Raw genomic sequence first — 14,766 nt, forward strand, 5'->3', positions numbered from 1 at the left:
CAAAGAAGTGGGGCGTGGGTGGAGCTGAGCCTGGATGAATGAAGCGTGGTTGCTGAAACCTGGCAGCTGGCTGTCACTCAAAGCGGCCATGCCCATAATTATGCATAACTTTAAATCTTAAAATAATACAAACGAGTGAGTTATATAAAAATTCACCCCTGAACAGTGGCCATGCACAGGAAAATTAGCTATAGAGACCAAAAACCATTTTTTCTACTGGGCTTTAACATATTTATTTTTGCTGTAAAGTTGGGAATTATAAAGTGGGGGTCTATGGGGATTGACAGGCAGCCTCAAGTGGCCATTAGAGGAACTGCAATTTTTTTCATCAATACATACAACCAAAAAAAACACACTTATTTCACTCCAACTGTCAAAAGAAGTGCCTGCGTGCTTTTGTCAAAACTACCACACGCTGCACATTTGACAGTGTACAGGCTACAGCATATGCTACACGGAGGGAGAGACTTGTTGATGAAATCTCATCCTGCACCTTTCCTCTCAGGGTTTTATATTCAGGTCCTTACTGCCATTGATACTAGTGTAAAAATATAACTTTCTCTTCTCAGCGATCCCCAGACAAGCTGCCTTTTGTTTGCAATGTAAGCAGCCAGCCGGTTCCTCGCTTGCTCTCCGTGTCTCAAGCACACAGTCAAAGCTAAAGCCAGCCATTGTTCCAGGCCAAGATAATAGTATCAGTCCTTGATGGGGGAGTTACAGTCGGATTGGCACCAGCTGTTAAAGCAGCCATACTTTGTGGACCCGATTAGGTTACAAAATTACACTCGATCTCATGTGACATTAATTATTGGACCATAATACGCGCTGCTTTACAACCCACAGCCACAAACAAATTGCATGGCGCTCCTCTGCAGGTAAACATGTCCAGAGTTAAGAGAGACATCTAAATCTGCTGTCATAGTGTCCAGAGAGTTGGAGGGTAATGTGCTGTAGAGACTTTAATAGGGAAGTCAGACAGCTTAATCAGCCTCCCAATCACAATGCTCAGAGGGAAGGAGAATGTTTGCCATTGTTGGCTATTGATGCCAGACCACCGTGTGTGTGTATGTGTGTGTGTGTGTGTGTGTGTGTGTGTGTGTGTGTGTGTGTGTGTGTGTAGGATCCAACCAATACTGTTGAGAGCTTGTGTTTCATCAGTAGTGGACTGTGTGTACACTGAAATCTAACACGTTTAATTTCCTCTTTTAGATCATGGATGTATATTTTTAGTTCTTGTTTACACGTCCAGGGAGTGGACGCCACTGAAGGCGCTCTTAAATACTCCGTTTGTAAAGTTTATAATGGTTATGGTGCAGATTCACCTCTTCAGTAGCTGTTAAAGGGCAATGCTAATACCAGTCTAGATTTTATTGATATGATCTATTGCCAAAGCCCGACACAGCTTATCCCTCTGTGCCACAGACCACAACTGTTTCCCCAAAACTATTAAAAAAACGTAATGAATCAAAACATCGATTGACGTTTCAGTGAACACAAGTTTATTTTGAGCCAGTTCGTTTGACTGTGGAAAAGTATAAAACAACACCAGAGCCATCATTTAAGTATGTTTTTCACAAATTAGCTGTGCTGTATTGAACTGCATCATCTCATGAGACGCTGTTACAGACAGACAGAAACACCCCTCGAGGTGACAACACACAGGAACCTGAACTAACAATTAGGCCTGAAACAAATGATGAAACCACAACCTGAGTGAAAAATCTCCACAACAGTAATTTCATGCATTCTGCGTAGTGTGACTCACACAAAGGGCAACTTTAAAACCAACCAACGCACCACCATCTGTCATAAACAGCACACACCATGAGACGTCCCTCTTCGTCTGTAAAATGATGTATACCATCACTGTAATTATGTGCCCACACATCTGTTGTAGAAGGGACAATGGGCAGCAGAGTGAAGCCACCGTGAGAGAAGATGTAGGTAGTGATAGATTTACTGAGTGATGCAGTGGAGAGGAGAGTCCTGGAGATTTACGGGGCTGCTGCCTGCGAGGCGGACACACCCCCAGAGACGTCCTGACCCGTTCCTATTAAGATTAATAATGCTAGTATTTACAAGGCCCGGATCTCCCCTCGGCCCCCGTGCCAAACCACCGGCACAACACAGCAGAGGGGCCGAGAGTGAGGAGGAAGGAGCGGTGAATGAGTGAGTGTGTGTGCGAGGAATGGGAGTGTGAAGACACAGCATGCCTCAGTGAGTCGCCACACAAGTTCTTTTGGAAGCCTTTAACTTTCTTACAAGGCCAGATTTCACATTTCATTAAATCGAAAAGAAAAAAAAAAGAGGTAAAGTTGGAGTTTTCCTCCTTTATTTCATGTTTGATCCCAGGAGTGATTCATGGGAGTTATCTGTTCTTTAAAGCAGAGGTTCTCTCACTTCCTCCATCATAAAAAAGGTCAACGTACTGTAACACAGTTTACTTTCCCTACATAGATCATATTATTTCAGCTCACTTTCACTCCATATTTTTCTCCATCCATGGATGGGTTGAAGACGTGAGTGAAGCATCCATGTTTTTACGATTTGTAGCTTCTTTGCAGCAGCATCCATATTTGAAGACACTGTCGTCCACCACAAGCTGATTGGTTCTGCTGATATTGGTGGTTGTCGTTGCACCGTGTGATGAAGCTCTCCATCAGTCCTCTGTACTCCCCTAAGTGAAGACAGCATGTTTCCACTGGAATCATGCATGTCAGTACAATGAAAACTACCATTTAGCCCAAAAAAACCATGATAAATACCTTTTTATAACATTTCTTCAAAGTCTTCACTTCATATATTAAACGAGTCTGGATGGCAAACAAACTGCACAAACACACTTTTGGGAGGAAACTTTCTATTTTCTCGACACACAAGTAAAAAGTCAGTACAGACAAAAGCTGTGGTTTTATTTACACCATGTAAACACTTGAACAGAGACCGTTAAACCTCGTTAGTCTGTTTCATATAGCAACTATAAAGTAGACGCATATTATTTATACATATATAAACCGTGTGAAGGCATCAGATTCAGTCTCTCCTTTGAGTTCTTCCACAGGCTTTGGAGTGACGAGAGGAATGTGAGCACAGTGCAATCACAGCTCAGCCTAACTCCATACATTTCAGAGGAAATTTACATTTAATTTAATGAGCTGACAAGCTAGTTCTTTTCATGTCCTCGGCTACCCACGTGGTCTGCTCTGCATAGCGTCAGATGTCTCATTTAGTCCTATTCAGTCTTAGATTGAAATAAAACTTTCTTCTCTTCCTCGCTCTCCGGCGGAGCATACTCGCAATCACTCGGCTCTAAGAGGTTGAGATTTGTCTGTACTGCCACAAGTTTTTGCGCCCTGTCGTCCGAGAGAGAAGCTTGCTCCTGTGCGTTGCAGAAGCGCGACCATAAGCTCTCGCAAGCACCTGCCGTTGGCGGGATCTGCAGCACAGTGCAGGCCACGGCGGACAGCGGCTCGGAGGAACACAGTCCTTTCCACCAGGTGAACGCGGACACGTGCTGGCATGAGTTCCATATCCCGGCCCCCTTCCATAGCCCCTGCTTGGCTGAGAATCTTGCAAAGCTGGCGAGCACTTTGCCCTCATCGAGGTTTAGATGGTGCGACAGGCTGGATATCACATAGTAAGCACTGTTTATCTGCTCCCCGGAGAGCGTCTGCTGTCCTGCGTGCACTGGATCCAGCATGTACGCTACTGCGTGTATGGGCTTCACGCAAAACTCCTGACACCTGTCTAATGACGCCATGACGGCTTTCTGCTCAGCGCTCTGCAGCACAGAGCCGGACAGCGAAGCTCCGATGTGGTACCTTAACTGAATGAACATGTCGACCACACCAGAGAGTACAGCACCTTCTCTTTTCGTGTAATTAATATAATTCCCTATCAAGTCGAGCAGGTTGCGACTGCCGTTTAATGCGGACCAAAATTTTGCGTCCTGTACTGTGGACCTGAAGGAGTCCTCAACATCCAGTGTGGATGAGATGGCCATGTCTTGTAAGGAGTTCTGGCCCTCCAGGAGGCTGTTGAACATGTTAACCACACCAGTCCAGTCAGAGCCAATAGGCAGCTCCAGCGTGGTCCTGTTAGCAGAGTGGTCTCTGACCTTCGTAGTCTGCCCGCATCTAAAAGTCTCTGCTAATATTTTTTGCTCTAGGACACACCTCACCACCTGCTCAGCTCTCCTGCACAGAGCCTTCATAGATGGCTGTGCAACCACGTCGTCAAAGAGCCGCTGGAGGCCGCTCGCTGTGCAGCCGATAGCCGATATATGCGGGAAGGCTTCCTCCACTTGAGTCCACGCTGCCATCATTTCCGGAGCATCATCAGTAACAACACTGACGACCTTTTGAGGCCCCACTTCATTTATAATATCCTTCAGTTCCTCTGCGATAAATGTGCTCGTGTGTGCCTGCTCCTCTGTCTTTGTGCACTTGTAGAACATTGGTACAGGAGTTGCAACACTATAAAAGATTGTTCCGGTTTCTTTTACTTTAGACCAGCCGCTGCACATGATGGTGACACAGTCAGCCTTCCCTATGGCTTCGTGAACCTGGCTCTGTACTCTGTCATACTCACAGTCCAAGAGCTGAGAGGACAAAGCCTCTCTGGTGGGTGGACAGTAAGCAGGCCGGAGCACGCTGAAAAATCGCTTCCAGTAAATATTGTCTGTGAGAGTGAGGGGCGAGGAGGTGGCATACACAGCTCGTGCCAGGCACTCGTCAGCATACGCCTGGCTGCGCTGATCCACTGAATCAATGAGGAACTGTCCCCCAGGAGTGGCAGATGGTAAGAACGAGAAGGAGGGGACAGGAATGGAGGCTGAGGAGCTCCCATCTGGGCCCGGTGACTGCTGCAAAACCAAAGAGTACTCCTTGCATTTGTCCAAGTGCATCTGCATCTTGGTGGCGTTCTTGGTGTGTGTCTTTGAACAGTAGTTGCACATGAAGGTGTCCCTCCCATTTTTAACAGCTGGGCTGAAATGCTTCCAAACACCAGACTGCATGCGTGGCATCGCCCTGTATGGGTGAGGAGAAGAGAAAGAGGAGATTACCTATGTGTCAAAGGGGTGAACTGACACCTCTTCAGCATCTAAATATGTCTGAGTAAATTGGTTTGGGGTGTTTGATGCTAATGTGGTCTTGAAAATTTGATTTATTTTCATATCAGATCAATGTTGATTATTTTCTTGATTAATTCATTAGCTGTTTAGTCTATAAAATGTCTGAAATTAGAGACAAAATACCTATCACTTCCTTCAAAAGCCTCAGGGGATATAATTAAATTGCTTGTCACCCCAGACCACTACTGAGAAACTGAAAAATATTCTGTTTACCAAAAAGAAAAGCAAGGAAGAAAGAAAGAAAAGCAGGAAATCCCTGCAAGGACCTTTGATGTTACCTTTAACATTTATTTTTCAATGCTTTTCAAAGATTTGAAGATGCAAAGGTTTGCTTTAATTCTGATGCAAAGAGCAAAGATTTGAGAGGAAAAGGGAATAAAAGTTTGTGGGGCAAAAATGTTTGGGTTTTTTTTCCTGCTAAACATCACATGACCTCTTAGGCTCCTCTCAGGTCTAAATGAGAATAGAATGCCTTTATTGTCATCCACTGTCAGATCCACTGACTGACAATTTCACCTGTTTACGCCTGACAATAACATGCTGCACGGATGATCCAATCACTGTTCACACCTGTCTATCATATAAGAAGAACCAATATACACGTGGAGGCTATTCCAACTGTCCAGACTGACAGGACACAGTCGTTTGCGACGTGCACATGAGCGCAGGACGGGACGATGAAGGACTTCGGACTCTTAATTTTTTCGAGCGGTGGTGCCAAAACAAACCCCCACGTCCTGCAGTGATGAGGTATGTTCCTGTTCCGTCCTGGTCGGGGACGCCACTACAGTACAGATGTTTTGTGCCCGCATGTTTCTCAAAACACCTCGACAGGTGGTTTGAGTGATCGTTTACCCTTCTTGTATTTAGCGCTGTTCACTTGTGATCCGATCACTGAAGACGCATGTTAATGTCAGGTGTAAACAGGGTCCACTGTTACAAACAACAGTAGTGTTGTGCCAACTTCATTCAAAAGTGGAAATGACATCTTTACGCAGATCAGAACTTATACCAATAACAACCATACTTTCACTTGTTTGGAATGAAAGATGAGCGTGATTTATTGTAAACCTGTCAGGTCCTATTTAGGTACAAAACTTAATCTAGAGCACAAAATAACAGGCACAACACAGTAAATAAGAAACTAGCCCTTAGCTTATTCACCCACCTCTATGTACGAACACTATTCCACTTTGCGGCTGTTTGAAAGCAAATTAAAAGTCGCTTTCGGCTCAGTCTTGGTGTGAATTTTGATCCAGCTTAAAGTTACTGTAACATTAGCTGTTTCGGCTAACTCGCTAGCCTGCTACAACCGTTAGCGAAGTGGTTCAAATGAAACTACAAATGTGTCGGTAGAAAACTTTGCCCGAATCGCGGACTGTCTGCACATAGAAAGCATCCAGTGTCACGGTCTAATTTACGGAGCAATTTAGGGAAATGTGATATAACTTGGCAAGAAAGCAGCGTTACAACCCGTTGTTGTGAGTGTGGCTACTTCCTGAACGCTGAACCGAACGCTCCGTCAAGTAAGGGAGCTCACATGGCTCAATAAACGCGGATTCGACTGTGGGTGTTGCACGGAAGCAAAGAGGGAGATTAAATGTGTCAACAAAACCTGTTGACTAGCAGTTGACTCGACAGCTAAATTAACAACATGGAAAGTGAAGGGGAAAAAAAGTCAATACAGAAAAGTATAAAACGGTTTTGGAAAAGGCGTCTCAGTGGAGAAAAGTGCTCTGAATTGCTCCTGCAGCTTTTGTGTAGCGTCGATGTATTCACCACTTTTCCTGTGTTCTTTTTATTCTCACAGCAGGGTTAAGTGTTACAATTACCTTCATTATTCTCAGCAGTCAAGCTCGGGTCACAGTTTCTATCTCCTCAGTGCCTACTCTCGCTGCCCTCTCTTTCTCCTTTCCCTTAAAGTAATGATCATGGTCATGTAATTGTTTTTCTTTTCCCCCCTTTAAAATGGCTTTTTTTTTTTTTTTAACAAAGAGAAACACTTTCAAAAACGACTGAATGCATTGCTGCATGACCTTTTCATTAATTGCTCACATTATTGGGTAAAATAGACCCTTTTCACAACTTGAAGGAGAGACACGGGTGAAGTTCATTTCATTTCTAATGGCTGGGACCATTTCTTGTTTTCAGATCCAAGGCCTTGCTATTGTGCATCGTAGCTGGAGTGGCTTCCTTGAACTGAGCTATTAATGCTAAGGTTCCACCTGTGTTTTTCCTGCCGTCGTTTTCAGTTCTGTAGCTTTGGCCATTGTGGTAACATCCACCAGCAGCTCCCCTTCCAACCTCCACCACCCTCCCATTGACACTGACACCCCCTCGACCACCCCAAGACACTACAACAAGATGAGCATTAGAACTCAGCCCACGCCATACTGCACATACTGTTCACCGCACATATATTTTATATACACTGTGTACTTCATCTGCTCCCTTATACTTTTATTGCACTGCCACCTACTACCTGTTGCACAGGTCTTATAGTTTCATAGAATTTCTTGCACTACCTGCACCCTCCTCAACTGTTTATACTGTTTATACTTCATGCCATTTGCACTACTTACATGTATTTATATTTTTTTGGATATTATGACTATTTGCACTTCTGGTTAGATGCTAAACTACATTTTGTTGTCTCTGTGTTGCACTCTGATGATGACAATAAAGTTTAATCTAATCATTTGGTCCATTGAAGGTCAGAAAATAATGGAAATTATCCATCACGTTTTCCTGGTCCTGCAGGTGACCTCTGCAAATTGCTTTGCAGTCCAAAGCACAAAAACAACAAGAAAAGGCAGCAAAGTGTCACATTTGAGAAGCTGAAACCATCAAAAGTTCTGTGTCCTTGTTAAAAAAAAAAAGTAAATGCTTATTAATTTTCTGTACATGTTCACCAAACTGCTGGTTTCAGTGTTAATAGGCCAAGCTAATTTGCTCCAACGCCGAATGACAGTGATTATCTGTAGCCTTCGGTGCCATGTGTCTGTCATTAGAGACATTTCTGGAGTTTATACAGTGTCCAGGTTTTTGTGGGGCGGCGAGTGCAGCCAAAGCAAACTAACTCTATCTAATTTTGGGGGCAATCCGAGCTGCTAATGTCAGGTTGCATCAGAGCTCTGCTCAGAGGGAGCGTATTCAGGTTGACTCGCTGCAGAGAGACGGGGAGAAACTGAACCTGGCCAAAGCCGAGCGCTGTTATTTTCTTGTCTCTCAGCGTTGGATTAAGTCACCCAGCCCTTTTGAGAGCATCAGAGTTCGAGCCAGAGAATTAGGAGTCCAGACCACAGGGACACCAGGAGAGAGGAAGCAGGATGATGTCATGATGTCATTTCATGGCAGTCATGGAGGCCGATGTTGGTTTTTTGGTTAGTTGGCGGGTTTGGCCGCTCTCGAGCCTTCTCCCCGCTCTCATGGGAGTTGTTCCGCCATTTATTCAAAGCTTCTGCTTTTTTCAGACTTAAATGACTTGTTAGGAAATTCCATCGGGGGCAGAAGCAACAGCACAATCAAGATGTCTCGGAGCAACAGAATTCGATTTAAAGCATTTGAACGTATGATAAATGTTTTTTTTTTTCCTCGTTTCGTTCCAGATTTAGTTGTCCCCCCAAGCAAAAGCTTCCCCTCTAATCCCATTTAATGTGTGACTGTAACAAGATGACATACCAAAAGCAGTTTCATGCTGGCATCTTGATTTATCTGTCACTCTCGCACACAAGTATATTTCTTTGTATCAGCGTACAGTAACACAATCTGCCAGCACAGTAATGATGACACATAAGCTCCGTCTATCTGTAGGTTCTCGTGGAAAATTTGGCTGAAAGATTAAAGTTATCGTCGAAGATCCAAGAAAAAGCTTTCATGTCTCCTCCATGAAATGCCCCCCTGCCCCCCCCACACCCTCTTTATTTTATTCTGTCGGAGTCAGGCTTAATCCCTCAGCGCTAGCTTTGGACCAAAACACTTCGTGACATGAAAGTCTTTCAATTACGGCGTCGAAATGCACTTCTTCAGACATGAAACAGAGGCACGCACCCTTGAGTTTGGAAGGCATTAGGCCACTCGCTGGAGATGAATTAAATGGCATCACTTTATTCCCCTTTAATGGCCGATCTCTGCTTCTTGGAGCTTAAAGCTAAAATTACATCATGGGACTCTGTTAGCAATTACTTGATTTATATCGGGGCTCGGCTACTCTTAAACGAGCTGAAAATAGCTTCGGCGAGGTCTTTGAGAGCGGTTTATGGGAAAACATGGCGTACTGTATGTGGACAATGGCATTTGTTGTCGTGAAAGTTTTGCTTTTAACTCCACTTTCCTTTGTTGTCTCTCTCTGTGGCTGCCATTTATGAATATATAAAAAGTGTTTCCATGTTGTCATAAAGCTTGTCTTCAAACACTGAGAGTTTTTTTTTTTATAGATTTTAGGTACATCTGGCTGTTTGTTTTTCTTTTCTTAGAACATTTGCTCTCCTGTTGCTCTCAGCTTCTATTCTCAGTCTGTTATCTCTCAGAAATGCTAATTAACGTCAGATTTTAATTTGATTTCGCTCTCTATGATAAGACGAGAGAGCGTACCTGATTCCCAAACATTTCAGGTGTAATTTGATGAGCTCCATTCATGGCTGGCTTCTGATTTCATCTTGCAAACACCACTACATTCCAGCTCAATTAAAAAGCCAAACATGGCCGTCGTCGCTCTCAGGCAGCTGTGCAAAGGCGCGACAGATGCGTCGCACCAGCCTCTCCCAGGGAGCAGTTGGGATCCATCCACGTCAATTATAATCCACCGCAACAGTTGGCTGAGTGTGATTCATTATCTTAAGGTAAACGCGAGCATGAGCACATAGTTTAATATGGGATTAGGCTAATTAGCAATAATCAGCCCATTCTTGAATAAATATCACAGCTGTGTTCCTCCACAAATCAATGAGCTCTACCCCTGCGTGCACTACCCTTACCACCCAGCAGAGGCCACTGTGGCCAAGCACCTCCATAAGACCTTTGACATCAGCACACATCCCTCTCTGTCAGCCTCACCGGTGACCTCAGCTTGATGGCAACCGACTCACACTGCATGAGCAACGCCGCGGCGGCTCTGCAGCAAACGGCGAAACCGTCAGATTATTGAGCTCATGGTCATTTTTGAGGCTGTAGGTTCGAGCGCAGGCGAGGAAATGAACGGCCGCGTGGATGTGTTTGATGTCATCATGGCTTTCGAGACACTTCCCTGCTCCTGCATGACGCAGCTTCGCATCTGTGACTGAAGCACCGCCGGCAGTTCAGGTGGCGGCTGCTGAAAATCACAGTTACACAGAAAGCTGCCTGAGTGAGTCAGATTTAGCATTTGGTGGTGTTTGTCCTGAACAAGGCGAGGCAAATTGCTTTCACACCAGTTGTAAATAAGTGAGAAAAGTCCCAAAACTCAGAGCAAAACCTGGGAAAATAAGACAAGCATAAGAGGCTCACAAGTACGACGCAGACCCTCATGATGCAGAGACGCTTGATGTGGTATTTACTGGACAATAGAAGCCGATGGATCCTCAGATTGATCTGAAGCTGAGGCAATCAAGGCAGGATCTTCTAAAGTTTGTCCTGTAGGAGGAAATTTCCTCCCTGTTCCTCGACCACAGCTCCGCATGGAAACTCTGCACAGGGAAGCACAAAGAGGGAATTCTGTGCTAAACAGACTAATTTTGGAAGATGCTTGGTTTGACTAACTCAGACTGCTGAAGCCTCAAATTGACTTTAAGTAGACATTTGGACATATTTTTGCGCAGAATGAGGACTGCGGATGGACAAGGGGAACAGTTAGAGCGACTGATGACCTTTAAGTGGCAGCGCATCGTGCTGTTAGTTATTAGTTTAGCCTCTTTTGGATTTGCTCCGATTGTCCTCAGACTCTCTTATTTGGAGCCGGTCTGGCTTTCTTTATTTGCGAGCCTGAAAATAAATGTATGTTGTAGGATTGTGAAGGTTTTCCGTTGGTCCGTTTCCATTTTTAACCCCTGAACATCTCATCACACGACAAACCGTGGCCTCAGAAAGAAGCGGTTCAATCAGCACCTGTCTCAAACGAAGCTTTTCGCTTCACTGAACTGATACAAACTGCAGTTTCATTTGTATTAGATTTGTATATGGACTTCTGTTGTATACCCAGAGAAGCAGGCTCAGTGCTTTGTGAAAGTCCAGTGCATCATGGTTATGACTGCAACACAACAGCACCAGTGTTCTTTGATAAAGCTGAGCCTCTTGTGTAACATCTTGCGTTGCTGCAAATTGAATGTTCGTGTGCAGAGGCAGGAGGGAGTGTTTGCCTGCTCTTACCTTAATAATCTCCCTCTTTCTCTCTCTGTCATTGCATTACCGTCACTTTGCTGCGTGAGGACACTCCACTGAGCAAAAACAGATGACCGCCTGCCTATAAACAGTCATTTGCACAGGTACAGTAGCTCGCCGTTCATAGATCAGCCGTAGACGCATGATGGATGCATTGACCAGCAGAGGCTGAGAGGCAGCGCGTCGTATTTCCCCTCTGAACGCAGCTAATGTCCCGTAAGGAAGCAGGTGTGTGAGGTGAGGCGCGCCAGGAGCCAAAAGGATAGCTAAAGCTTAATGGATCAGAAATGGTGGCTGAGAAATCAATCTCAGCCCCAGCCTCCCTCCTCCGATTGTTTCCCATCCGTAATTTTGTTTTCCGCGTGAAAAGCGACAAGCTCGGGCGCCTCAGTGAGCCCCGGCCGCCGCTCCATTCAAGCAGCAGCCACCGTGGAAAATATCACAACCATTTGTCTTTGAAATTATCCTTCATGCAAATGAAGTTTTATGTTTATTTCTTTTTTTTGTGAGGCGGGGAGACAGCGCAACACACTTATCTGCTAAATCTCTTAACAACCTGCGGATCGGCTGAAATGGTGCGACATTAATGATTAAAGCGAGTTCACAGGCGACCCGTCTTTGCAGATAAACAGCAAAGCCGCGGTTTACTGCAGCAGGCAGCACATTTGTCGCCTCCAGGACTGCAAAAGAAAAGAGTGTAATCTCTGAAGTTTGCGAGACCGCTCCTAACTGCATTGTCTTTGCTTGAAGTGGACTTGAGCGGCGGCCGGTTTGTCAGGCGGGAGAACAGCATTTAAAAAACAAAGGAGCTTGAACAGCCATGAAATATGAAGGAATTTACAGAATCATTTCCCTTCAGAACTCATCAACTCAGCACACAGTGTTCGCACTGCAGAGTACTTACAATCAGCGCACTGTATGTGTGATATTCACAGTGCGCGGGAGTTCATTCCTCCTCGACAGTTTCCTCCTTGGACGCTTTAATCTTCCCGAGATGCTTTAATAATGTGCGTAATATCAAAGTTGTAAACAACGAGTGTCAAATCAAAGCGTCTGTATCAGAGAGAATTTGTACAAGGCGCTGTGATGATGATGAAATTGGTGCGAAATCACAGACGAAACAGAAAAAGCACTTTGCATTTCAACAGCAAGTCCTCTGCAGACAGACACATTTGTTCTGTCAGTGTTTCTGTCAGGAGGCCATCTGGGGTAAAGCCTGTGTTCTCTGTGCTGCGACTGCAGGTGAAATATCACTCCCTTCATGCCCAGACCCAAGCTCAACCCTCCCAGCTTGAAGCATGGAGTCCGCCGTGGAGCCTGACAGTTATGTGTTCTCACAGAGACCCTGTGGACCGACACAAGCACACAGCGCGCTGATAACCTCCCCGGAAAAGCATCATGACCACATCTACCACATCTCCGATCCACAGACGTAATTAAAAACGGCACAGTTTCACCGTCACGCGCTCCCTTTTGGCTGCGAGAATAAAGAAATAAAAACAGCAAAGGGAAAATCAATGACCGCAGACGCAGACACATTCTTGAAGTGTCAGGGGTTAAAAGGCGCCCTTTGGGTTCAGTGCACATGCTTCCAATTAGGCCTCAAATAGGCAAGAGGAAACAGTTGATTTAGGAATATTACTGAAGAATGACTTTAATTAGCTGAGAGACGAAGGGGCCCTGAGTGTGGGTACCACTGTCAACGCGGCACCAGGCCAGATAGCATTAATCAGCAGCGCCAACGAGGCCTCGCTGGGGCTGAAACTCGCTGGAAGCAAGACGACGAGGGCTGATATTTGTTCGCCGTGGCCCCTCCCGATAAATCATATCTGTTGACGACGAGTTGAAAGAAGGGCGATAAAAGCAAAGCAGATGCAAGAGGCAGCGTTGTATGAAAAGAACAAAGGTTCGGGCCCCGCGTGTTGCTTTTTTACTCCGCGGCGGAAACCACGCTATTGTCGCTTCCAGCAGGCACAGCTGGATTGTGACTGTTGTGACTTTCAAGCCATCAATAGGCTCATTTGAAAGGCAAATGCAGCTGAATTGACTGTCAATGTATCGCTCCGTGCAAAGCCTCATCTTATTAGATTTGCGGAAGGCTGTGACTCAGTGGCTCTGAATATTTCAGCGTGCAGCGCTATCGTGCTGATGATCTGAGGGGAATCTGGCTCGGCTTTTAGATTCTGTCAACCGAAACTGTATAGATTTGCTCATTAGGATCCGTTTGCGGTGTGTCTGAAATGACAGGTGACACAGTGTATGTTCAGGTGAGGTGAAGCTTTTGATAGTTATGTAATCTATTACTTTGAATGAATCAGCAGGGACACGCTGCCTGTGTCCAACGGTGGAATGTAACTAAGTACATTTACTCAAGTACTGGACTTAAATACAGTTTCACACTGATCTGACAGCTTTAGTTACTAGTTACAAGATAAAAAATATATATATACACAGCCTATTAAGAGCAAGCGCTTCCAAAAGTTAAAGCAGTTTGTCAATCAATTAGCCGATTGACAGGAAGTTAAGAGGTTTTATTAAGCAACAATGCCAAACATTTCATGGTTTCAGCTTCTCAAATGTGAGGATTTGCTGTTTTTCTTCACCTTAAATCACAATAATCTGAATCCTTTTGAGTGCTGGACTACTGGTCGGACCGCCGAGCAGTTTGAGGGCGTCACTTTGGGTATTTCTCACAGTTTTCTCAAGGTTTACAGACCAAACGATGGGTTAATCGAGTAAACAATAAGCAGATTCATCCAAAATATTCATGCCCTGCATTCCTGTAGACTTTAAAATTTAGAAATTAGCTTCACACCAACCATCTAAAAAAGCAGAATGCTGCTTGCACATTAATGCGCTGACGGGTCGATTTTGGATGCTTTTACTTGTGATTCAGTAGTTTCACAGCGTGGTATTAGTACTTTCACTTAAGCTCAAGATAAAAATCTGAATCCTCAAACGCTGCCTGCGCCCCGTTTCTCTGACGTCTCCGTCCATCACTGATCCAGTCTCTCAGCTACCTGTACATAAGAAACACTGCTCTGATTTCAGTCTCTTCCTCCTAATTATCACCTTACCCATCCAGTTTTATTATGTATTGCACCGGCGGCTCCGCCGAGAAGTGCTTTGCTTTCAAGCAAGCCACCTGAAACTAACTTTCCACACATTTATATTCATGCACGGACTTAACCAGGTGGAGACCTACCTAAGATGACTCCGAGTAATTATGCAGCAATTATTCAGCCGACTCAGTGAGCCAGTGGAAGAAGCAGCGTATT

The 14,766-nt window shown here is 44.9% G+C and overlaps 1 protein-coding gene across 1 annotated transcript; it reads right to left on the reverse strand.

Annotated features, from left to right (window-relative positions):
• Window positions 1-2,847: 2,847 nt before the first annotated feature.
• Window positions 2,848-6,654, reverse strand: LOC143335437 (uncharacterized). Its single transcript, XM_076754865.1, has 2 exons — window positions 6,303-6,654; window positions 2,848-5,030 (listed from the first exon to the last, which is right to left on the reverse strand). The coding sequence occupies exon 2, from the start codon at window positions 5,024-5,026 to the stop codon at window positions 3,233-3,235; it is 1,794 nt and encodes a 597-aa protein (XP_076610980.1). The 5' UTR covers window positions 5,027-5,030; window positions 6,303-6,654; the 3' UTR covers window positions 2,848-3,232.
• Between the last annotated feature and the right edge of the window lie 8,112 nt (window positions 6,655-14,766).

The sequence above is a fragment of the Chaetodon auriga genome, chromosome 17 (genome assembly GCF_051107435.1).
Source record: "Chaetodon auriga isolate fChaAug3 chromosome 17, fChaAug3.hap1, whole genome shotgun sequence".
In the NCBI taxonomy this organism is placed as follows: Eukaryota; Metazoa; Chordata; class Actinopteri; order Chaetodontiformes; family Chaetodontidae; genus Chaetodon; species Chaetodon auriga.

Coding starts and splice junctions, on each gene's coding strand:
- LOC143335437 (XM_076754865.1), bottom strand. CDS start 5,026: ATGCCACGCATGCAGTCTGGTGTTTGGAAGCATTTCAGCCCAGCTGTT.